A 27,065-nucleotide genomic window follows, 5' to 3' on the forward strand; every position below is an offset into this window, starting at 1 on the left:
AGAACAGTCACTTTGGCGTGTCGGCCTGGTAAGTTTGATGACAATAATGTGTGACAACTTAGTTAATGCAGATGAAGGGGGATGTTATTTTTTTGTACTTAGAGTGACTTTAGTGAAATTTGTAATCGGAGTCGAGCAGATAATTACTGGAAATAATGACTGCTAAAGTTGTGTTGGTGCATGGCTCGTCAACAAGACTTAAACTTAACCAGCTGGTTTAGACAAGGAAAACATGCTCTAAATTCAAAAGACTATATATTATACTATACATACTAGTTGACAGAAAATAGGATATATGTTATGTAGATACCTCACTCCTGTACTCTTCCTGGGAAATATTTTACATTTGATTTAATCTGGATATGCCTGTCTCAGAGTAGACCTATGCTTTTGAAAAATTGCAAGTCAATTATTCATATACCTATTATAAATCTCACTTTGAGAGATTGATTGGAGAAAAGAAACTAAAGTAGAGAATAAGAAAATGAATAAATATTAAGAGGGGATGTTGAAATGTCTCCCCTTTTGTACACATTTGTGCTCTGGCTTGAGGAAGGTCCTGGAGGGACTGACATCCTCAAGCAGAATTACAGCTGGACAAGATGGCATGAAATTGTTTATTCTCTGAGCAAAAGCTATAAATACTGACTGTATTTACTGTAGATGCTGTGTATTTTACCCAAAATACCGACCCATGAAGGAAATGTGTTTGTACTTTGGTTAGAAAGATAAATGTTACTAAACTTAATTTAATGCAATAAAAGTCCATAAACAAGAATTCTTTTCAGTGGATGGTCATTCAGCTAACTCCTCAAGAGATTCTTGGAAAGTTGAAAATGTAAAGCTTGCGTCATTTAGTATTAGTATTTTAGTATTAGTTAGTATTTCTGCAGTGTGATGGGAATTAGAAGGCACTGCATCCAAGTTGCACACATGAAATGGTATTAGGTAGGCAGGACCTGCATCCCTCAAACAGAGGAAGACAGAGAAGTGGCAAATTTCTCATCCCCCTTTCATGAAGTAATTTCACATGTAAGCTGAAACATGAATTTTGTTGGTGTTGGTATGCTTCTGCAAATCATTGGTTTCAAACTCCTAAATTCCTTTTTTCCCTTTCCTTGAGGCTTAGCACTTGCATCTGCTCTGTCCAAAACAGCAGTGAATACTATAATTTGACTTAAGTTTCTGTTACTCATACATTGAGCAGACGTCTGGCTGTGGAAAAGCTGTTTGCTGAGGTGGACATGCCAAGTCAGACTCCTATTCCTTAGATGGTATTGAAGATAAAGGCTACAACCACATGGGGTAGGAGTGTGTGAGTTTATGACCACGGACTAATCTCTCTGGGGCCTGGAAATGTGTTTGGGTTTCGAGAGCATCCTCTCCCCTTCTTGATTACTGAAGTCTGGATAATTTGGCGTCATGACAGTTAAAACAGCTGCATATATACAGCAAAATGTTTGTGCACACTAATTTGACTTCATAGCCTTCCATAAATGCTCAGTATAGATGCATACATGTAAACACACAGCCTTACAACAACAATACAAAGAAGTAGAGTTCACAGATTTGCATTTAATGACATTTAGCTGTGGATGATGTACGCTCCACATAAAAGCTGCATCATCATTAGCTTGATCAAACACCAGTGTATGTGTGGTGCCTGCGACAAGAGAGAGTGGGATATGAGCACAGAGGACTTTTTGAACAGTTTGAATTCAAAGGTCGTCGTTAAAAAGAGTTTGTGAATCAAATTTGCCAATTGGGAATTGAACACAGGGGAGATTCAGCTGGTAATGTTTTAGTCCGTGCACAAATGAGTCTTTGTAGCTTAAGAGTGTTGTGATTTACAGAGAGGGAGGCTGTCTGCTCTCTAGTTGCACAGGTGGGGGAGGAAATGGTTTTCCACATGAACAAATTACAGGAAGGGTCGAGGTGAGTGTTAGTGGCTCTGACATTAATGGAGTCATTCATCAGCAATCAGTCTACCATCAAGTCTACTTAAATGTAAGGAGACATAGAATTCCTTTTATCAATTCTAGAACAATTTAGAAGTAGGTTTTATTTGTTTAAAAGTCCAGCTGTTCGTATTCAGCTGTTGTAAAATGTATAATATTATAAGATCAGCTTCTAACAGCCATAGTCAGTTTCCTTTTATTGACAGTAACGATGGCAGTCAACCTTCCAGTATTTTCTGTCTCCCAGCAGCATTATGGGAAGATGAATAATAGCAATCACAATGGAAATAAGTTATTCTTGGATTACCACTTTGTATAGAAGCAGGTATTTCCTAGAGTAAACCATGCTCACTGTCCATGGCCTTGCACCTTGCCAAGCTGGGACACTACAACTAACACTGCCTGTGTACTTCCTTAAAAGGAGGCCGAGTACACCATCTCAGCTGAAGGGATGCAGAACAGGGAGTGCACATAGCTGCATCTATTTCCATTGAGTACCCGGTCGAGGAGCCTCTTGTGTCACCAGACATATTTTTATTCCGGTTCACTCAGACTCTAAAGTTATCAAGGACAAAATGCAGCAAGCAAGCCACAATATCCACTTTTTAAAGGTACACCAGTCAGCTGATGATGGACTCCTTGTGCCCTTTTGCTTATTAAAACAGAGCTGCAGAGCACTGAGTGGAGCGCTGAAGAGCCAGAATGAGTGTCCTGCACAGAGATGATAAGATGCTTGCATATCTCCACTTTACCAGTCGATGGTTATCAGCCACAAAACAACACACACTCTTTTTTTCAACTAAACTGTACACAAACATCTTAATGAGCCACAGAAGAGGTCACCACTACAGTATGTTGTGGCTTGTAAACTGTGTGGAATTTGTATCCTGGTCAGGGACTTTTTCATACATGACCATGTTTGGTCATGTGGAGTAAGCAGCTGTGGCTTCTTGATTGATTACAAACGCCTCTCTGGCAACTGTTTATTCTATAAGCGTGTTGAAGCACTTTCTTTATCTTTTAACAAGAGCCTCGTCAGATTTTAGGCCGTAGAGTTATCTGAGGACCTACATGTATACTTTGTATATTTAGCTGATTGATCTCTTTTCATTCCTCAGTTAGCATCCTGACAACTTACCTGTATAATAACTTAAAAAGTCAAAGGATGAACATTATTAGTATTAGATCAAAAAAATATTAATGTCACTATCTACGTGTAGGTACACAGCTATGCAGTGAGCTTGCCACTTCCAATAAAGGTCGAAGACAGCTGTTGGCCTTTAAAGTCTTTACTGGAAGTAATTGTAAAACTGTAAACAGTATTGGATAACAAATTCCACAATAGTGATTTTAAATCAGAAAAAGACAAGACACCACAAACAATAGTAACAACAAAGGTGTTGAATTAGTACAGTAAGAAAGAAACTGGATTCACAATAGTATAGACGACAAAATGGCAATGACAACAATGACCAAATGGCAATTCTTTCACATTGGTTTTTCTATGGCTTAAATAAATGAGATATAACATGTTAATCAATGAGCTTTAAAGGTGCTGGTAGGTGGATTTTGTTATCTTTAGACAGAGCCAGGCTCGCTGTTTCCCTTTGTATCCAGTCTTTGTGCTAAGCTTCATATTTAGCGTACAGACATTACAGCGGAAAAGTGAATAAGGTTCTTTAACAAAATGTTTGTGCGTAAAAAGAGGAAAATACATAATATTTAGCCCAAAGGTAAACTGGCTAAGCTAGCTTAGAGGGTGGTATTAGCAACACATTAGCCTCAGGCAGCTAGTAAAATGGCTGATCACAGAAATATAATTATAGTTAGATATTGTAAAACTACAGATAATGCTCCAACAAGGGAGAGTGGATAAAATATGCCTGTCAATATTTGCAAATGGTGGCTGTAACAATGTCAGTTAGTCAGTTAAACTGCAAGTTTATGGTTTCCTTTTTGTTACACCCACAAACTGTATTGGAATGATTAGAGAAAGAGCAAGAGTTGTACAGTAACTAATATCCAGCTGCCAGCTGCTTCATGATTGAGGGCGTGAGATCTATTGTACAGGAACTTGCCAAACCAAATGTAAATCACGAAGTAGAAAAAGTCTCAAATATAACATAATGCTTTCCTCTGCCTCCTTTTGATGTCTGATTAATACATTAGCAAACACTATAAAGACGCCATAATTGAGCCAGTAATTACAAAGCCAGACGATATACACAAATAACACACGGTGTGCACACAATGCTGGGATGAATAGACACAAAGGAGGATAATGCAAATGATCTAATTATGGGGCTTTTAGTGGAGGGCTTTTAACTTTTGTATTGAATAGCAAGCACTAATGTCTTATAAGACCTTCAGTGAACCTTCAGTGAGGAATTCTCAGGCTAAATCCTAGTTGGCTTCAGAAACAAAGGGCTCAAATGTGCTTACTGTCATTTTTGGTGGGCAACACTGGCATTTAATACTTCTAAAAGCAAATTGTTTTTTTCCAGAGCTGTTTCCATTAATGACACTTAATAGGTCACCTAGTTAACGTCAATCAGTATATTAAGAGAGAGTACGATTCATAAATCCATGCCTCCAATATTACCTAAGTATGAACTTTATTCTTTCAAATTATAGAACTCACATCACCCCATTAACACCTCACACATTGAGTAGTTTTTCCATAAATAGGCCAGAAACATGCTTTTAGTAGACTCCCTTAAACCTGAGCCTTTTTTTCTCCTTCTGGGCTGCATTATTGTTCCTGAACGTTGTCTCGGTCTAATCTCCATGTAAAATGACTGCAGATTTAAATAAGAAGAGATAGATAGAACAAAGACCAAGTCAAATGTCAGGTTTAGAAAATATGTTTCTTTACCAGCTGCAGCTGATGTTTGAATGTAAAAAATGGTGTGATCTCGCTGGTTTTGAATACTCTACATGCTGTTGCTGATGTTGTAGTTATCAGTTTTAGTGTTTTGCTTCTGTGTGTATACATTTGAACTTTTAAAACAGAAGCATAATTCTTGGTTTTCTTGCCAAGAGTTAAATAAGAGGATTGATACCACTCTCATTCTTGCGTGTTATCTATGGAGCTAGAGCTACGACCCATTAGCATAAAGCTTGGAAGTAGGGGGCAATAGCTAGCCTGACTCTGTCCAAAGTTCAAAAACACTAACACGATTACAGCTCCATAATTAATATGTTATATCTTGTTTAACTTGAACACTAACAAAGATTTGTTGACTAACGCCAATTTGTGTTTTTACAGAGTTTACAGAGTTATGTACTGTAACTATTTCTTGGTGAAAAATGGGCCACAGTAATGTCAGTACTTTGTCTTCACAGTAAGGTTGCTAGCAAAGATGCAGCACAGAAGTGCTGTGCAGATGGACATCCTGTTTGTGTACACATTAAATAAACAAGATATGTAGTAAACTTGTTACTTAGTGAGTTTTAGTTTCTAAGCTAAGCTAATCGCCTCATGGCTCTAGCTCCATAGCTAACTCACAGACAGGAGAGTAGCATCTTCTAATATGACTCTTGGCAAAAAAGCGAATAAGTGCATTGCCCAATGGTCAATCTTTTCCTTTAAAAGCCATATTGTGTCATAGTGTCCTTGTGAATCTGAACTTAAAGCTTGCTGTAGACAGTTAGCTGTGAAATATTTAAATGTTGTGTTTTTGTATTTAACAGAATGACAGAATGCACACAGAACTATTATTTGCCAGTCTACATTTCATGTTCGTGCCTGGCAATTAGATGCAGCCAGAAGAAAGCCAGAATTGTTTCCTTGTCATGCCCTTCTCTTGTGACAGCTGATTTGTTGCAAACATCCATATGAATATTCATGAGCAGTGTCTGGTGAGTGTTAGGGGCAGCACTCGGCCATTGGTAAGCCAATAATGAGTTAGAGAGAGAACCACCAGCTTTCGACCCCATCAGCAGGCCACAAAAGGGAAAGCTTGCCTATATGAGACAAATCAGTTACAGATGTATGAATTAGAAACTGTCCTGGGAACCCGTCATGTGGGAATGATTTGAGAACTTGATTCCACCGTATGACAGAAAGACTTTAACAGCCTTTAACAAGCTGTCCACATATAAATGAGGAGATTACATGAATCTCTTGCAGTGTGAGAGTTTGGAGAAACTGTTTCCATGTCTCAGGTAGGTACAGGCAAACATTTGCATCTAAATTAAAACACCAATATCAGCACTTTCATCTACAGGGGACTATGTTTTCACATTTGGATTATTCAAGCGTTAGAGCAGGAATAATTCACCGGCAACAACACACCTCTAATCCATACAGATTACCTGTCTGGTGACTGATGGGACAGCTGTTATGGGGAACTCTCAAGTGGACGTCCGTACTCATTTGTGAACAAAGTGGGGGGTAGAAAGGTATTCGCCTCTAGCTGCCAGAGTGGTGAGTTTTTAAACTTTAGAAATGCAGAACTTCTCCAGCCCAGCTGGACCTGGGCCAATCCAAACAGGCCTGGATCACGGCTCTGACATGTCTGTGAGGTGTTAGCCTGCAGGTCAGTCAGTCTTTGTCTGCTGCTGCTCCATAGAGTCCATAATGCTCCAGCTCCTGGCTTAGACACAGACCAGCCTTTGTCATCCCCAGACCTTAACTGGTCCCATATAAGCCCAGCTGTGAGGGAGTGATGGATAACAGTTTGTCTCATGTATGGCTATGAGAGGATGTGAGATTTAAAGGTTTTATAAGAAACGTGGGTGGTGATGAAAATGACTATACTACTACCATGGTGATGATGACAAAGCTAAACACAGTAACAAAATTAACTGTTGTGGTCATTATGATTGCATATGTCTATGTGAACACTGAGAGGAAACAAGGTGCCCTTGACATGACGGCTGACTGATGTTGGCTCAGTGTTGCACATACTGTACAGAGATCACATAGCTGGAATACCTTCTATACCATCACTGTGAGGGACACTTTGTGTAATGATGAGGGATGTGAGGGATGGGGTGAGTGATGTTTTAGACACTTGAATTTGGTGGTAATCCTGCAAATATTTTGAAGCTGAACCAACACATTGCTTGTATACCAAGAAAATGTACTTATAGAATCATTTGTAGTGAAAATGGTTTCCAAAGCTGTGTTAATAACTTCATCTTTAGTGCACATAAGTCAGTTGCTTGTTGGGGATCTGTAATTGTCAGTCTCTGGCAGGGCAATCTTAGCTTTCTTTTTTTGTAATACAGAAAACAAAGACAGAGGTTTTATTTTGTTCAATTCAATTATGTTGAATGTTATATTTTGATTCTTGACAGAAGGTTTAAATATGGTAGTGTCCTTTACAGAATGATAACATAAACTCCTTGATTTTAAGTCTTAAAGCTTTTAAGGGTGTTTTTGTGTGTTTTGAAAAAAAACATTAGTGTTTAGCGATTCTTAATTCATCCCAAAAATCAGAATTAAACAAGAATAACAGTCTACAGCCATGCTAGTAGCTACTGTATGTAAAGCACAGCAATGAGCTAAATGCTAACTTCAGCATGCTTACTTGCTCACAATGAGATTGCTAACATTCAGATGTATATTTACCATGTCCACCATCTTAGTTTAGCGTGTTAGCATGCTAACATTTCCTAATCTGTATTCAACACAACATCTAACAATAGAAATATCATTAGTTTGCAGGTATTTGGCCATAAACCAAAATTCTGGACAAATTATCATTTTGACCTGATGGCACTGGTTGAAAAGTTACACTTAATCCTGAGGGGGACATGATTGTGTATTTCAAAGTTTATACGAATCCGTCCAAAAGTTCAATCCAGACATTTTACTCAAAACCAAAAATATTAACCGTTGGTGGTTGTTGAGGAAAAATCATCAACTTTTTATGGATTCATCATCTGGAACCATGAATGTCTGTAAACTAAAAATACATTTTGTTCCAATTGATGTAGAAGTTGGTGAGACATTTCACTGGATAAGTGAAAACTTTAATCCCCTGGTGGTGCTAGATAAAAAGTCAGGGGATCACCAACATTATAAAGATTTATCCTCTGGGCAACATGAATATCTGTACAAAATGTCACAGCAATCCATCTGATTGTTGTTCAGAGTCTATTACACACACAGAGATGATATACAGAGAATAAAGTCCCTAGTTTTTCAAGCTGTTAACTTATTTTCCTCACAGACACGATCTTTATGTTTTATCCATTAGCAACAACCACCTCTTCAAACCTCAAATGTTTTGTCCAACATGTTTCAATAAATCACTTTCCTGCTTTCCAGGGAAGTGATGTTTAAAAGAATGTCATCCTTTTCCAGGAAAGCTCTCAGCTGGTTTGTTACCCATGCAGTGGGAGTTTTAGAAAAAGGCCCATTCTGTTTGTAAGCCTTTGTGACTGTATATGGTGTCGGCCATTGTAAAAACCAAACTGTTATGTCCTTCCGACTGCTCACTGTTGGTGGGCTCCTCTTCAGATCTGGAGATACTGATACCAAAATAAAGGGATGATACTGAAGTGGCCCTCTTTATGAAACTGCATAGTGTTACATGACCTCATATGATCAAGACTGATAACGCTAGCTGTGGGACATAAATATATCACATGTATGATATATCAAAGTGAGGAGAGAAAACACACATAGTGGTGCATGATATGCAGAGAATAAAGTGTGATGTTAACTTGACTCACATGAGCTTACATCATCTCAATTCCCAGCATTCTTTGGTATGTTGTTATAGAAGAAGATTGATGCATGGATTCAGGCCAGACATTTTCCCCGTATTATTTTCTTGCAGCACGTCCTCAAATGTCAAATGAATGTGTGTGTTGGGAAGGTCAGGGCATCCCAGACATTGTAAAAGACGTTTTTGTTTCCTTCATCTCTGTCTTTAGACTAACTTATTGTTAACAGGACCACCAACAAAAAATATCAGACTGAACGCTAGCCTCATGATTCCTTGATCAGGATGACCCAACCATTGGGTGTTGCCCTTTAATTACTGCAGGAGGGCACAATAGTTTACTTTTAAGAATGTGTAGTATTCCTCCTGTTTACCCAGAGTGGGACGAACCCTTGGATGCCTTTTTTTTTATATCTCAGTGTAGTTTGAAGGTAGATGTGAAATTATGAGCTCAGCCAATCTTTGTTCAGTACATGTATGTAGCAGCTCTGGTGTGAACAAAGAGTATTACAGTTTGTGGCCCTAAAACACAAATTATTATTTGAGCCTTGGCTTCCCTAAGGAGATTTTCAATGTTATTTCAATGCAGCACTTGTTGTAAAGACAATCTTTTTTTCTACAAACCATGAAGAACGAAGCTGTGGGCATATGTTGAGAGGAAGTTGGTTGGACATTTGATTGCTTTGGGTGATGGATGATGGACTGCATTGCTCCTAAACTGTAATCTGTTATTTTGGATGATTACACAGAATATTATGAATGTAGAAAAGGAATACATTTACAGATTTACTGAGGCAAGATGTCTGGAAAGTCTTTGTTGGTTTCATTGTGCCTCCTTTTCTGATTGGGACAGAAGACGGACCTTTCTGAAATCACACTTCAGAACTCCTCTGCACTTGCACACCAGTGCGCTGTATCTGTTGGCAGGAGTTACTGGCCGACTTTCTTACAGACTTAAATAAGGTGGTCAAAAGGTGGTTGGTGGCAGCTGCTTATAGTGCAGCTACTAAGTGTAAGAAAAAAGATCATTTGATAAAGGGTTTTTATTGGCAGTGGTTTGGAATTGGCACTCAAAGATCTTAACATTAACTACTCAAACCATTAGGATGAATTGGGTTAATTCTTCAGCCCAAGAATTTGATATTGCATCTAACACTCAACTTCTTCAAAGATTATATCTATGAACACTCAAGATTATGCATGTTATTTCTTTCTCTAGCCAGAAGGAGTTTTGCAGTTAGTGACTTGGCTCAGGGTGATCTTACGGTATTTTTAGCTTTGGGAAAGTATCCCCTACCAGTGCAGGCAAAAACACAGATGTAGTATTACCTTATCAGAGGCTTTTGGTTGTAGATCGATTAGTGTAGATGCATGTTGGCTTGTAGATTATGTACTTTGGCAGCCTTCTACTAGAATTATCATTTTATCTATAATGCAGAATCTGCAATGAATTTTACCCGCACACTTTATCATGTTGGCTGTCAGAGGGATGTCATGGAGTTTCAGTAGACTTGCACTAAACAAGAGTAGAGGGAGTTAAGGGTTAATGGTTATTATGAGGAATCAGGGGTGCTTTGTCAAGTTTGTCCTGCCTCTACAATTCAAAGAAAGCTGTCTTGTAGAACCCAAATCTACAAATAGTCTGGTAATCTGTGCATATGTGTTGCTGGAAGAGCCAAGTATGATGTTTACCCGTTCTCTCTTATAAACGCTGTGGCAATACATCTGTGTTTAGAAAGCCATAAACTTCATCTCACTCCTCTCTAGAATGTATCCAGTATGGATAATGATATAAAGTGATGTATGTGCATGGTAATCTGGCCAGTGGTTTTGAGCAAAGACTGCGTTTACATTTGGTGGCAAAAAAGTGCCTATGAGGGAACATGTTGAAGACGACAGAGAGAAAGTTGGAGGAGGGGGAGGTACTAGATATACCTTAGAGGAGTATAAAAGGAATAGGAATAAAAGACAGACACAAGCAGATCTGCAGCACATCAGACAGAAAAGAGAGAAATCAGGATAAAACAAGACAAGGGAAACAGTTTGAGAAAATCTGAAGTCAGAGATCAGGGAGGGGAAAGTGAGACAGGGGAAAAGAGCAGGAGTCAGGTTGAGGAGGAGGAGGGAGGCTGAGAGAGAAAGAGAGGGGAGCAGAGAGGCAGGCTTTGCCTTTTCTGGTAGTTAAAGTCGCTGAAAGAACAAGCAGGAATTCTTTGTGCTGCAGCAGGGCTGAGATATAAACCAGACTGTACAAGTTGATATATGAAGAGAGGGGAGACACTGCTGTTCATGGACTAAACTTCAGCTACTGCTAAGGTATTGTAAACCAACAGGCACTGTAATATTTTTTTATTCATGTCATCAAGCTGTCTTGGGTGGTCCCCTAAACTTTTTTGTGTCACTTATTTGGACCTCATTTATGAAGTGCTTTTTTTAAATTGAATTTCGCATGTTTTCGTTGTCACAGTGAGGGTTTGTTACTTTGTACTAAACCTCACAAAGCTGTGAAATGACCATGATGATGAGATGAGATTAATCCTCTGGTTGTAGGATACTGTACTCAAAAATGCTCCATGTTCTGCAGCAATCAGTAGATTCTCCACGCATGCGTTTCTCCTGTTGATCAAGTATACAATCCAGGATAAACCTGGTTAATTGTGCTGAATTTAGCACATATGATCTGATATCACACTTGTGTTTTACAGTGAGAAAGTGAGGAGAATCTTTTGGGCATCATGGACGATGACTTTGACCGCCGCATGGAGCTGAGGAGGCAGAGGAGGGAGCAGATGCGCCTCGATACTGACAAGTGAGTGAATCCTCTAAACAATGTAAACATATGTGCAACAGAGCACACTCAAACACTAGTTAAATTTAGTAGGAAAAACAAGTGAATGCATAGTGAAAATTGTACAAATGCTATAAAATGACATCCCACACCAAGTTTTATCAGTGTTTGACTGATGCACGACTCACAATACAAACCTGGTACATTTTCAGCTTCAGTACACCATGTTTGATCACCACAGGCTGACGTTCCCCCACTTTTATAAACTACATGTGCAATTGTTGCCAAAGTTATCAGACACCAGTGTGGTTTATTCTGTTTTTAAGCCCATGTAGTTGTAGGACAAACTTTACCAAGGTGCAGTGAACCATTTCAGAGGTGTTTCTCTTCCATTCTTTTTTCTCTGTCTTCTAATTAACCATTAGTCAATCAAAGTCTTGGAGACGCTCAGCAACCAAGGCGTGCTGTGTGTATTTGTGTATGTGTCTGTCTTTAGGTTCATACATTTAGCATGAGGGAGTTAGGAGTGCCTGTGTGTCTCCACATGGAGCAGCAGAGCAGAGGAGACAGGACTTGGATGGTGCTCAGGCGATGACGGCTTAATGATCTCCACTGCCTTTTTCGCTCATTAGGGAGTCAGTCGGCTGAGCTGCTGTTTGGATTTGTCTCTCGCTCTCTGTCGTCTCCCTTGCTCTCTCTTTGTGCTCAGATAGATATTACAATACCATTAAAGAGTTATTGCTGACATCCGCTCTGGTAGTAAAACACACTTGCAAGTTTGACTCTTTAGACTGTATCTTATAACATAATAAGAGCAAAAAGGAACTGTAAGGGAATGCAGAAAATGTGCAGATACTCAGGTCTAACTGTAAGTTGCCTGCACAACTCAGTGTTAATACATGCAGTTAAAGAGCTACAGTAGTTTCACAGTAAAACAATATAAACCAAACAAACTACAATCTGATTTAAAACCCTGGAGACCTCATGTGATGTCATGACCCCAGGTAACACACTGAGTAATGAGCAGAGCTGCTGCTTAATCACTGAGCTACTTAAAATGAGGATCAGACATTGAGGTGATTTTTTTGATTATCAGAACACTAATCTCTCAGGACTAACCAAAGAAAAGCATTACTTGGACTTGATCATTTCAGATCCCAACCTCTCAACACCTTCTTGTCTGTTTTTAGACTTTAGAAAAGATAAAATATACAGTTGAAACATGAAGATTCATTTCTGTACCAACCCTCATTCATTTACTTTTTCTTGTATTTTCTTTTAGTGCAGATGAAATAAATTCTGTGCAGAATTTACCACATGGGCATTTGTTAGAGACTAATATCTTTTATTCACACATTTAATTCAACTATACAGTGACAAGCTTAAAATGATACGTTCTTATTGTCAACAAATCCCATTAATGACAACAATAATATCTAACAAATATTGTCTGTGTGAACAAAGCCTGATTTATTTTATGCCTCTGTGCCATAGACTTCTAAAACCGCATGAATGAGCCACATCGTTGCTCTGGGTGACATGTTCCTTCATAAAAATGAACATGAACATGAGCACTGTAGTTTGTTTTTATTCAATGCCACATACACCGTCCTACTGCAGTAAATACTCACTAGAGCACCAAATGTTTATTACTCTGCAGCTGAAAATAGTCCCCAACTGATGGACTTTTTACTCCTGTTTGAGTAACGTTTGCTAAAAACCAGCTGTTTCAGGAAATCATTTAGCCCTTTGTTTTTTAAATGAACTATTTATTCATGACATTTTTAAGATTTACATCTTCATTGGGAATGAATGGGCTCTGGTGCTGACACAGACGGGTTGGGGATGTCAAAAAGTACTGAGAGATGGACTAACACATTGTTGGTTTTCATCAGTTTTATCTTTTAAGGGATGATGATGAAGACGTTTTGCCCTGACCAGATTGTCAAGATGTCCATATAATCACATCTCAACACATTATTTTCTTCCAGTTCAGAAGTCAGTTGCCGTCATATCAGATGTCCTATCAGAGTGAAAAAAATTGGCGTTCCCAAAAATGTTCTCACAGTCTTGCAGCCAGCAGTGCCAGCAGTGCCAGCCCAGCCTCTCAGCTCCCCTCTGCAGCCCGAGGAAACGCTGCAGACGCTGGAATGTTTTAAGTGCCATTTTTATTTCAACACAAGATAGCCTGCTCTGAATGCTTCAGCGCCTGACAGTTTGAGTTAGTCTCTTCCCCTTCATCTCACTCACTTCTCCTGCTAGCCAAGAAGCTCTCATCGCATTTACCTCCATTTATTATGTTTCACGTCCCTCGGGTTGGACGTCTAGAAATGTAACTGTAACATATTGACAGCACTCTCACAGCAGGCCTCGAGCTTTGGGTGGAGTAATATCGAATTGAATTACTTCCTCAATGATTTCTCGGGCCGACCCTTGCCATTTGGAGGAAGCTTTGCCTGAGGATTTGTTGGATTTCCACCTCGTTTGAGTCTTTGTTTCTGTTTTAAAGACAGAAAGGATTCTTGTGGTTCCCATCAACTCTTCCTCTCACAACATCTGTAAATCATTGTGTTGCGGATTCAGGAAGAGCAGAGGGAAATAATACCCGTGCTCTATCAATGGGCCATTTCAAGCTCTCTCTGTACCTCATAAAGCCTGGTAATGCTTGGAAAGATACAGCCTGGCATGTGGATGTACTCAGAGCTGGATGAAAGTCAATGGCAGGATGTGAGTGAGGTGGGGAGGATGGAAGGAAAGGGCAGGAGGGTAAAGACTTTTTTGTTCAGTATTGGTGATTTTGTCCTCTTCTTTATCTCTTCATCTTCTCTTCTTCTTGCCAGCACTGTCTCTGTCTCCAATTGAATATGTTAGAGATCTCTCAATTTCTTCAATGTGACGTTTAGTTTTCAAACACATGTAGATTGTGTGTTTCTTATTATTTCTTAATCTGTTTTCCCCTCTGTTGTGGCATCTCCCATCTCCATCGCAGTGTGGCTTATATCAGTGGTTCACAACCTAAATATGAGGGGTCATCAGATACTTCCGTAACACAAAATCAATTTTTTTCTTGTGAAACACTGGATACTTTCAGGCTCTTCAGGCCTCTAAAAATCCTTCAAATGAATAAACTAATCACAACTCATGTCCACACTAAGGTCACAAGCAGATTTTGTGTACAATATATTTTAAAAGCTGATGTTTACAAGCTCATGCAAACGTGGAGGATTTTCTGGTGATATCAAAATTTGCAATCATGAATGCAAATACTGGAGAGGTACATCTGCTATCTATTTGATATCCATTTTGGTACTTTTTTGCAACTTGAAACACATTAGTCGGTATTAACTGCCACTGATTATTATGCGCTCAAAAACTAGAAATATATAATTACAACAAAACTATAGTGATGGCTGACCTTCAGTAACCCATTGAGGAATTTAAGTTTGAATATGCATGATGGCTTTTTTGTTTAGAGTAAAAATACATTAACATGTACTACGCATCTGGATGTGTGATATTTCAGTGTGGGTTACACCAACGATGATGACGAGGAGGAAGCTCGGGAGCGAAGGAGACTTGCAAGGGAGGAGAGGAAGAAGATGAGGGAATCAGAGGAGCCTGGAACCACTGATGTGATTGACACCAACAGGTACAATGAGGATAAAGTCTAGGGACAAGAAGTGTATCATACTGTGCAGTGGGACAAACCAGGAAAACAAAGAGCAAGGAGGAAAGATTCACAAGATGTTTAACAGAGAGACTGAAACCTTCCACCTGTGATTTTATTGTTTCAGTCATCAGAGTAGAGCTGCCCCATCAATAGCTGTAGACCAAGGCAGAAACAAGAGTTGATGTCATTTGTTGGACAGCAGAGAGGTGTTTTTCTGACAGTGATCCGGCTGGATTTACAGTATGCTGCTCTCAGTACTTCATTATCCCCGGGTATGTACAGGACCAAGAGCCTGTTGACTTTAGGACTTACAGGACAGAAGAAGATCCGGAAGGTTTGGCATGGCTATTGACTTGTTGAGCATTAAAAGTAAGCCATGCCGTTTTACTGTGAGACATGCTGTTGAGGTTTTGCTGTCAGTGTAAACAGATCTGCTTAAGCTGTTACCTTAGCAACAGTATTGCTAGTTAGCTTCACCAGGCACCCATCAATTGAACCTTCTTCTCGGACCCCACTTACTGTATTGAAATAAAATAGGGTTATTAGGTATTGACACATACACAAGACATTAGCACAAAACGTAAGAATAATTGCTTCATCACAAGTATGATTTTGAAAAACTTTCTCAAACCGGCAACATTGTTAGTAGTGATGCTCAACTGAACCGGCACAAATGAACAGCATCATAGTCATGCATTTACATTCTCCACAACAGCACGTTGTGAGTGTGAATTTAAAATGTTTGGTATTGATAATCACCTCCAGCCTCAGATTTTGGAACTGCCTCCAGAGGCTGTGTGGTTCTTGGATCGATATTTCCTCTGGTTAGCCACCGCAGAAAGACCCAATCAGAGACTTTGATGTGGGTTCATCACACTGGATCGGACAAAACATTTAATTGCAATGGGGATTTGGAGATTCGACTTTGATTAGACTTGAATTTTAGGCTTCGCTGCTCTCATTAACAAGTGGATTTCATTTGCTTACAGTGTTACGGAGACCTCCACCGCAACCAGTGCTGGAGGAGCAGATGATGACCAGGCTTTGCTGGAACGCCTGGCCAAGAGGGAGGAGCGCAGGCAGAAGAGGATGAAGGAGGCCATGGAGAGACAGAAGGAGTTAGACCCCACCATTAGCGCCAACGGTACAGACAGCACACTGGAAGAGGAGTCCTCCATCAGCAGCAGCAGACAGCGACACACAGAGGAGGAGGAGGTGGAGGAGAAGAAGGAGGAGAAATCAGCCCAAGAGGAGGTCGCAGACACTGATACAAACTCCTGGAGGAAAGAGGAAGAGGACAAGAAGGAAGATGAGGAGGTAAAGTGAAAGATGTCTGAAGGTTTTATGTGTAGAGTAAGACTGTTTGGAGAGAGATTATTAACAGCGAGCACAAGAAATTAGGTTATTTTAGATTTCTGCTTACATTTACAAGACTGACAAATATGTAACTTATTTTATAGGAGGAGACTGAGGCTGCAGCAACAGAAGTGGAGGTTGAGATCGATTTAGGAAAGAAAGATGCTGAAGAGGAAGCTGTTCCTGATGTTGACAAGGAGGAGGAAGAAAGGAAGAGGAAAGAAGAGGAGGAACGACAGCAAAAAGAAATGGAAAACAAGATGAGGAAAGAAGAGGAGGAAAGACAGCAAAAAGAAATGGAAAACAAGATGAGGATAGAAGAGGAAGAAAGGCAAAAAAGGGAACTGGAGGAAAAGCTCAAGAAAGAGGAAGAAGACAGGCAGCTAAAGGAGGAGGAGGAAAGGAGGAAGAAGGGAGAGGGGGAAAAACAACAAAAGGAAATGGAAGAGAGGCTGAGAAAAGAGGAAGAAGAAAAACAGAAAAAGGAGATGGAAGAGAGACAGAAGAAAGAGGAGGAGGGAAAACGAAAAAAGGAGATGGAGGAAAAGAAGAAGAAAGAAGAGGAAGAAAAACACCAGAAAGAAATGGATGAGAAGAAGAAAAGGGAGGAGGAAGAAAAGCAGAAGAAGAAAGAGGTGGAAGAGAAGAAGAAGAAAGAAGAGGAGGAAAAGCGGAAAAAGGAGGCTGAAGAGAAGAAGAAAAAAGAGCAAGAGGACAAGCGCAAAAAGAGAGAGATGGAGGAGAAGAAGAAGAAAGAGGAGGTACTGATGTCATTTTTTGGTCTTTTCACCAACAGCCACTTCAAAAACCTGGAAAACGAAATGAAGACGCAGTATTAACGTCTCCATTTGTAAAGTAACAGAATACAGACATTTCAATGTAACACAGATGAAGTGAGACTGGCAGACCACATTTGATTCATCCAGACTTTGTTCTCGTTTTGCAGATATTTGCTGTATGATACGGTTTTTGCGGTGTGGTCACAGATCGCTGTGCAGTCACAGTGTTTTGTTTTGGATAAAAGAGGTGGTGGTATCGAGGAGGTCACAGTGTGATGTGCCTTCAGTTTACATCTGTGTTGCATTCACTGCCCGGCCTTAGATTGCACTAATGTTTAATGGCTTTTTTTGTGGGTTTGGGAATTATTTGTTTCCACTGAGCCTTCTGTTTCTTATTATTTTAATAATTTCCTTCCATTTCTGTCTTCTGTGTAAAGGAGGAGAAGCTGAAGAGATTTGGTTTTAAGGAAAAGGTAAAACGAAATTGATGTACATGATGCTTTCTTCTCTATTATGGAAGCTATAAGTAGGAAGAGTATTTTGGTGTCTAACTTTTTTTCCTCTTTTTGTAAGAATGAACCAGGCAAACAGAACGGAGCTCTCGTTGAGAACAAACTTAAGAAAACAGAGAAGACAACAAAGTAAAGTTGGCAAGATCTCTCAATCCAATATGGCGATGTGTTTAAAGTTTTGAACAAACACCTTTCAAACACACTGCATCCTCACTCCTACAAACCCACTTGGTGCCCTCCTAATTAAGTTTTAATCATTTTCAACTCATCAGTCCATTTGAGTGTGTATATATGAGCTTTGATCATTAAATAATTGTGTGTGTTTGTGAGCAGGGACAATGTTCCCTCCACCAAGGCAGACGACGTGGAGCGACAGGAGGCCGAGCGTAAGCTGCAGGAGCTGAAGCGTAGACGAAACAATGCAGAGAGTGAGGAGTTTGAGAAGATGAAGCAGAAGCAGCAGGACGCAGAGGCCGAGCTAGAGGAGCTGAAGAGGAAGAGAGAGGAGAGGAGGAAGATCACGGAGGAGGAGGAGAAGCAGAAGAAACAGGAGCTGGAGGACAAGAAAGCCAAAGAACAGGTGAGGATGGACTTTTCTTGTTAGAAATGGTGTAAAGCATCATTTTACTTGAGTTTGATTTGGTTGTGTGCCATTTATCATGGACTAACCCTAAGAGGAATCTGTCGAAATTGTTTGTAACAGGAGGAGAGGAAGAGGATGAAGGAAGAGATAGACAAAAGGAGGGCAGAGGCCGCAGAGAAGAAGAAACAGAAGGAGGAAGAATCTACAAAACCTGCCTTTACTATCAGTCCCAAAGGCTCCTCAAAGGTTAGTTTTGGAGACATCGTAGACGACAGTAACGCCAGATCTGTTGGCAAAATAAGTATAGTGATTCTCCTTTTCCCTCTATGGTCAACATGTTTTGTGGCCTGATGTGGCCGTTCGTTTCACTGTTCCCATTTCAATTTCTGTTTTTAATTCCTCTGATATTACCCATATATAATTTAGTTGACAAGAATAAAAAAAGATGTGAGCTGGCGTCAGCGCTTTACTCAAATATGGCTGTTGTCGAAACGGACCATGACTGGGTAATTTTCTCGCTGGAGTATTTTTGGAGGAATGTTGAGAAATGTGTGTGTGTAACTCTGCGCGTACACAGGAGGTATAATTCATTTTGAACAGCAGTACTCAGTGTGTGTGTGTGTGTGTATGTGTGTGTACGTGCATGTGTGTATCCTGGCTCCCTGACAGCCAAACTCTCCAGTTCAATCACCCAGGCACAAACCAACACAGCGCTCAAGTACAGAGAGACCTTCCCAGGACGGACCGGTCTGCCTCTCAGCGAGGTCGCCTTGGAAACAAGAAGGAAGCCAGGACAGCCTGACCATGTTTGAATTTATCCGTGCATGTCAATGACATTAACCTTAAACTATGCTGTTTTGTACAGATCGGGGAGAAGGCAGGATTCTTGAGCAAATCAGCCCAGAAAAGGTGAGCCATAAAAGACATTTAACCGTAAAATAAAAATAAATTAATAGACCAGATACTCTTATATTGGTGAGCCATACTAATGCCCCATGTGTTGTTCATCCTCACAGCACCGCAGCCAGAGTGTCCCACACTCCAATTGTCTCCAAGATAGGCAACAGACTGGACCAGTACACTTCTGCCATCCAGGTGAGACAGGACAACGTTATCCACTCTCCTCAGCAGTGATGGGAGAAGTACTGCAATCCTTTACTTAAGTAAAAGTACCAATATAACAATGTAAAGATACTCCATTACACACACAAGTCCTGCATCCAAAATCCTAATTAATAAAAGTACAGAAGCATAATCAGCATAAAAGGCCTCAAAATTTAATTTACACACAGCATTTTTGTAAGGGGTTACAAGCCAAAAAGGTTGGAAACCACTGGTTTGGCAATCATAATCTGTGAAGTAATTAGTAACTCAAGTACAAATACCTCAAGGTTAAAAGTGCTTAGTTATTTTCCACAATTGATCCTCAGTGAATGTAGTGCTGTTTTTGCCCATGTAAAAGTAGTTAAATCCACCCTATATCGCCACAGGGAAACAAAGACGTCAAATCCCCCAAGTCTCCAATGGTAGATATTCCTACAGGAGGCACGCGCAGCATCAAGAGCATGTGGGAGAAAGGCAACGTTGGCAGCTCCTCTGAAAGTCCATCCCCTGCCAACAAGGTGAGAGAAAGAAAGAGGGAAGGATAGAGAGACTTACTGACATGTGATTGATTATTTGAGATGTCTCTTTTCCCAGAATGTGGCTGGTGTCAAAGGAGGCGTGGCCGGACGTGTCAACAGTTGGATGGCGAAGCCTGCAGAGGCCGAGAAGACAGCGGCACCTGAACCAGCAGCAGCAGCAGCAGCAGCAAAGCCAGCAGTAAGGCCTGATATATCCCTGTCTTGATCACACACACATACACACTATTGTAAATTAGACACCAGTGTTACTTCAGTAGAGTAATCCCTTGATATTCTGTACACGCTAATGTGCTCATTTGCACATCAGCATGCCAGTCTTTTGTTGGCTGCAGCCGTTTGTGTCTGAGCTCCAAGACTTGACAAAGTAGCAGTCTGGAGTCTAGTGACACCACATGGACAGTTTACTTCACAACATCTGCTGCCAAAGCCCCCATACCCCTCTTTTAATATATGTATTTAAGCCTAAATCTGTGGGAAATCTGTGGGAAAACACAAAGCACTGAGCAGCAGCTATGTGTCAGGTGGCTGAATGCCAACATGCCTCCTTTGCACAGCCGTTTCTACACTCCATACATCAATCACTTTGGCCTCTGTAGGTATTTCAAGATTATATTACAGCCCATAAACCATACAGTACTTTCAAACTGAGATTTTATATGTTTGACTCACTTTAAGCCTGAAAACTACATAGTTCAACCTCACTGTGACTCCATATTTAAAGTCTCCTTCAGACAAGGGTAGAAGGTCATCTCCCCTCACATTTGTCACATATGAAGACATTATTATCTTATTTCACAACACTGACAACAACAACCAATAGGTAAGTAGATCTTGAATGATGAATTTGGTTTATGTATTATGATACGGCACCAATAAGTGGGGTGAGGCCACTTGAAACAGGGTCCTTGGTAGACACTGTGTCCTTTTCTTAAAGTAGGACAGCAGCTGCTAATCTTACCAGGTCTTCTGGAGACATTACACTATGTCCACATGCAGAAGCCTTGCTGGATGACGTGTGACATTGTTCTAACAGGAAATTTATGGGCAAGATATCTTTAGTGTCAAACGTCTTGGCCAGAGGAGCAGTTATAACCTTGCCATTATTTGTACGGCAACACCTCCCCCTGATGGGACGAAGCTGTACAGCAGTTTTAGTGCATGTCTGTATCTGTATACTCCTGTAATCTCTTTTCTATGTTTACTGTCTTGTTTAATTATCGTCTGCCTCTCTTCTTTTCCTTTTACAATTGTACTCCTTTTCTCAGCTTTCCTTACTCAAACTTTTCCTGCTGTTATTTGTCTACTCTACAAACTGGTAAAGGTACCATTTTGCACACATTTCACCATAACTACCAATAAAAGTCAGAAGCATAATATATACTGCATGGGACAGTGCTGGAAAGTACATATACTCCAGTACTGTACTATGTATAAAAACATATGCATTGCTTAAGATTAAACCAGTGCTTCCCAACCTTTTTGGCTCACACAGTCTAGTTTGGGCCCCTTGTCACGTTTCTGATTTCTATGAGTTGTTTGCAGATCAACCAATGAGTGATTTCCTCTCTAAACATCTCACATTATGTTATTTAGATAACTGTTCGAGGCCCAAAGACGTTAAATTATCTAATATTTTACAGAAGATTTCCTTCCCTATTAAACATCCCACAACCACTGAAATGTATCTTGTGGCCCTTTGGAGGGGGCTGTACCCATAGGTTGGGCTTGTTAATTCAATAACACACAAGTACTTACAATCTAATAATGTTGTGTAATGTAATGACTACTTTGTGACACATGTTGCTGATAATACTTCTGCAGTGGTGGAATGTAACTAAGTACATTTACTTGTAAATACAATTTTGAGGTACATGTACTGTACTTGAGTATTTTCCATTTTATGCTACAATATACTTCTACTCAACTACATTTATTTTAGAGCTTTACCACGACTTACTTTGCAGATTCAGGTTATTAATACAAAATATACTCAATAAATAAGTATGTTCTGATGTATTATTATAGACGAAGCTACCCAGCAGTATATAAAGTAGCTACTTCCTCCACAGCATGAGACTAATAGGTTCATGGTTGGTCTTATTTGTGACAGGATGTGAAACCAGGTGACATCGGAAACAAGCGTGGCATGTGGGAAACCAAGAAGGGCTCTACGCCTGCCAAGGTAACACACACACACACACACACACACACACACACACACACCTCTACTGTGAAGGGTTGATGGGAGATGTTGATGTTTTAAAAGCTTTATAGTGACATTGTCCTGTTTGTTTGTTTCATTCAGTCTACCTAATAGACAGGGGAAAGAGGTAATTTGCGGATCTGTGGCAACTACACTCAATGCACGTTCCACAGAGTGATTGATCTTTCGTGATGTCTCAACACATATATGATTGGGGTCAGTGTTGCCAGATTGGCCAGTTTCCGTCCATTTGGGATACTTTTTTATCTTATTTTATTCGTTTATTACAACTAAGGCTCTGATTGAGCTCCTTTTTGTCAGTCCAATCTGGCAACACTGTTGGAGTTGTTTCTTTCTCAGTTCAGTCAAGTCAAAAACAAGGGACTGTACGAAAATTATTCAGGGGGGACGAGGTTATGTATTATTATCTTTTAGTTGAAGGGAGGGTAATTAACTATTTATGTTATTGTTTCATATTAAAGTGTAAATAGGATGACACCATCTTTATGCACCTTTAGTTTTTAATGGTAAACTAATTGAGCCAGTTCAGTACTGTGCAGGCCCTTGCTTTTTTGTAAAGTGAAACACAAAGTCAACCTCCCTCCCCCACCCTAATACTTTTCATACAGCCCCTAACTCATTAGTCTGTAATTCTCTCTTGCCTGAACTGAACTGAAATGATTGATTTAGATGTGATGAAGGAGATGGCTGCCATTGGAGTGGATTTCTGTTTTACTCTTCCTCCCCCTCTCACACATGTATTGCTATCATTAGTTCCCACACTGGCTTTTAGGACATAAATAGTATTCCTTGGCATGTGGTTGTTCATTTGGAACATGGATTACTTTATGAATGTGATCTATATGTTGTTACAGGACGTTTTGGCTGCAATGTGCACAGCTTTTTCATCCCAAGATAGTAGTTGCATTACAGTGAGGAGGGTATCATGGTTGAGAGCATGTGGTTATGTTTGAATGCTGTGCATGATGTATTTTTTAAAGCCAGGAGTTCTTTAAATGTAGGACGTTTTAATGTGAGAGTTTCTAACAGTATATAAAATAACATATCGGATCCATGGGAATGTTGTAGAATACTGTACATCCATCTTTAAGGGTTTCCTGGCATGTTTTATATAACATGTTATGTACTCATTCATTTTTTTCCTTCATTCCTTCTCGTTTACAGGTGGCAGTTGGAGGCAAGAGCAAGTTTGCCACAAATGGTAAGTTTCTTAAGTGACTGTAAATAGTGGTTAAATGTGCAGTAACTAAGTACATTTACTCAAGGACTGTTGAGTATGTTAATGCATCAGTGACAATAATAAGATAATATAACATGTAATGATGCTGAAAAGAGCCATTCTGATACATAATGAGTACATTTACTTTTGATACTTTGAAGGAAACATTTTTGGGAACACATATTCACTTTCTTGCCAAAATGTAATGTACTTGTAATGAAGTATCTTTATATTTGAGTATTTCTACTCTTCCTTAATTAAAAGAGACCTGAATACTTCCTCCACCACTGACTGTAAATGTGCACATACTACATGTAAAACCCAGGTTTATCGTGATCAATCCTGTGGGAAGCAGAGTTTAGATGAAGTGTGTCTGTCCTTCAAAACATTTTCTGGACGAGGGGGGCAGACCAAGACTGATTTATAGCCCCCTGTGGACTCGAAACCACTACAACTCACCAACCTTCCTTTGTGCCAGAGTAGCTGCTCACTGTAAATCAAATCTGCTGCGCACTGGCTCAGCTCTGTGGCACTGTGGTCTATATTTAAAAAAAAACCCTCACCCTGACCTTGTTTCCCAGTATAAAGAACCTTCCAGACTCCTAGGATGGCTGTCGTGTCTTTGCAGTGCACTGTTCACCCGGTGGCACCTGGGCTGTCCAATGCCACGCAGGGTGTTGGCGAGCTGTTAGGCATACCAGAGTGCAGCTGCTTGATTTTCACATTACAACTGACTGCTGGGGAGGATTACTAACCGTTTAAGCAGCAAATCGGGCTCGATCACTAGGCTTATTCACTCAGTGCTGATAATAAAGACCTAACATGTATTCTTGCAGTCTGTACGGACAGTTTAAACGTGCATTAATCATGAAAAAATAAATGTAACATTCCCTAATGTTAGCATGGTAAAGCTGTCTTTCTTCTTCATGTTCAAAAGTCACATTTTTTCTGACATCAAGCCCCCGAGGCTTGAGCCAAAGCGTGAACAATAGGAATGGAAAAGTATTTGTCGAGTGTCAGCTTCGACCCTAAATAGCGATCCTTGTTTGTAACCATCCCCACTTCTTCATCCGAAATAGACCACAGAGGAATGAAGTAAAGGGCAAATGACAAAGTTACAGCTTTCAATCACACAGACAAGTGTCGGGGATTTGGCCACAGGGCGTAGGTCAGCAATAGTAGAACTGTCTCTGATGTACAGACATACAGCATATACATAGAGAACTATGGATGTAAATGCATTGATTAACAGCCCTGAGACCAAACTCGTTTAACACCTAATAAACTTTGAAAAGCTATGCAGTTTTAAATGCAACATTGATGGATGCGTATAGATCTATAATATCTGCCTTTCTCTCTCTATTAGCAGGCGTGAGACCCTAACCATTGACATCCACATTTAAATCAAGCCTTACCTGACCAAACACAAGGCTCTGCAACTGTACGTGCATTTCCCTTCAGCGTAACCTGCATTTCGCGTGAAGTTCACACCAGAGTGAGGAAAAGACGAGGGACGTGGATGTGTGACATTAAAGGATTCCGGCATCAAAGTCCTCCAGCAATATCTTTATGAGTACCTTTTGTACTGTCTACAAATCCTCGAATATGTCATAACTAGTAAGGGTTGTCAGGACAAAGTAGCACATGTTAAATGCTTAATAGATAATGGGTTGCGTCGTATCCATCTGTCTTACAAATTTCTGGATGCTTAAATGTTTTATTGCTTTCAAGCCACACTAACATGTCTGCTCTTTTTGTGATGTACTGTCATATAGCTTATACCCAATAATAAGCATTTGTGTTTTATTCTCATACACACTCACTGCTTTTTGTCACTATTTTGACTCCATGTGATAAACAAGGCTGTTGAATTTCCATCTCACAGCTCTCATATTAATTGTTAGAGTATTCTGCCACTGAGCTGGACGTTGAATGATTAACCTGTACATAACTGAGAAATCTCATAAGTAGGTACCACTTTCTAATAAGGCACCCTTTATAGAGGGTTTATAAATGGTAACTAATGACTTCATTAATGGTAAATATGCCATTGGGTTACTAGCGTTGTTGCTCTAAGGATAACAATATCTGTCTGTTGATCCACCTCTATCTTCAACAACTATTGGATGCATTGCCATGAAATTTGGTACAGGCATTCATGATCCCCAGATGAATCCGAATGACTTTGGTGATCACCTGAGTTTTCATCTAGCTCCACCAGCAGGTCAAAATGTTCACTTATCGAGTGAAATATCTCAAGATCTACAGGATGGATTGGCACAAAACTTTGCAAAGACATTCATGATCCCCAAAGGATGAAGCCTACTGACTTAAGTGATCCAGTGACTTTTCATCTAGCGTCCATGGGGTTTTGAGTGAAATGTCTCGACAACTATTGAGTGGGTTGCTATAAAATTTGGCACATACATTCATGTCCCCCAGAGGATGAATTCAATGTCCAATACTTTAGTTTGCCTGCAAAAATAACATTCCCATCAGCCTCAGCTGCATTTAGTGTTTAGTGCTAATTAGGAAATATTAGCTTGCCAACAAACTGAAGATGGTGAACATGGTCAACTGTATAATTTCCCCCCGGAGATCAATAAAGTATTTCTGATTCTGAACATCAACATGTTAACCTTGTCATTATGAGCATGTTAGCATGCTGATGTTAGCATTTAGCTCTCAGTACTGCTGTGCCTAAGTACAGCCTCACACAGCAGCTAGCATGGCTGTAGACTCTTAGTCAGCTCTTTAATTGATCAGAAATACAGTTTGATCACTTACCTCCTGGGAAGGTTTTGCTGGACCAAAGTTCATTTATCAACAATATTTACAACTGTTATTGTTAAAAACAAAACAAGGAATATGGTCCTGAAATATGACTTATTAACATTTATAACTGTAGCCTTGTTGGTTTATTAGAAAATGAGCACCATGAGTTACAAAGCTTATAAACCCCTTATAAACGGTGCCTTTTGAGAAAGTGGTACCCAAAAATCCACCACCTCAGACCAGAAGATAATATCAGTGGCACATTCTGCCCAGGACTGCAGCCAAAGTAACAGTGTGCAACCACCTCAACGTTTCTGTCAGCAACACCTGGGTTTGTTCCCTGTTAGCCTTGTGTAAGTTGAGAAATCACATTATGTAGTATAAGAACCAACCAAAGTCTACAAACACGTTCCATGACCAAATGCAAAATTTAACAAGTAGGTAGCAGTCTGGCTTATTTATCATCAGTTTACATGCCACTAACTGCAGTTGTTTTTTGCATTGCAGCAGCGATAAAGGTTTTTAAGACAATGGCAATATGCACTCTGTTTTAACAACGCCTGTAATTAACTTTAAATTGTACCCGGGTGTTCATGAGTTGAATCCTGCCCAAATGTACTGAGTCAGTATTGTTGTATTGGATTGCTTTGTTTGAATGTTTGAAATTATTGTTTGTTCTTGCTTCAGCAATAAAGAAAAATGGGGGAAAAAAGTGTTGTAGTTCTGTTGTTTTGATTTTAGCTACTGGGAGGAAATGTTGCTTCATGTCTTTCCTAACTACTCCTGAAATTATGGAGTGTTGAAACCTGAGTGGCTGGTGAAAGCTTGAATGGATATATGACATTTTACCAGGTCAGGAATGTACCTGCAGAATGTGT

General features: G+C 39.9%; 1 protein-coding gene across 2 annotated transcripts; it reads left to right on the top strand.

Annotated features, from left to right (window-relative positions):
* cald1b (caldesmon 1b) lies at positions 1-26,893 on the top strand. Of its 2 annotated transcripts, none has more exons than XM_070907346.1 (16): positions 1-28; positions 11,344-11,447; positions 14,950-15,075; positions 16,086-16,413; positions 16,557-17,213; positions 17,669-17,704; positions 17,805-17,872; positions 18,077-18,323; positions 18,447-18,572; positions 19,192-19,235; positions 19,343-19,421; positions 19,817-19,948; positions 20,025-20,147; positions 22,080-22,151; positions 23,358-23,394; positions 24,779-26,893. In XM_070907346.1, exons 2-16 carry the CDS (start codon positions 11,374-11,376, stop codon positions 24,793-24,795), a joined length of 2,166 nt encoding a protein of 721 aa, XP_070763447.1. In that variant the 5' UTR covers positions 1-28; positions 11,344-11,373; the 3' UTR covers positions 24,796-26,893. The 2 variants fall into 2 exon arrangements, with proteins under 2 accessions (XP_070763447.1, XP_070763446.1); XM_070907345.1 differs by lacking the exon at positions 1-28 and adding an exon at positions 10,842-10,954.
* Positions 26,894-27,065: the final 172 nt, after the last annotated feature.

Source organism: Enoplosus armatus, chromosome 6 (genome assembly GCF_043641665.1).
Source record: "Enoplosus armatus isolate fEnoArm2 chromosome 6, fEnoArm2.hap1, whole genome shotgun sequence".
In the NCBI taxonomy this organism is placed as follows: Eukaryota; Metazoa; Chordata; class Actinopteri; order Centrarchiformes; family Enoplosidae; genus Enoplosus; species Enoplosus armatus.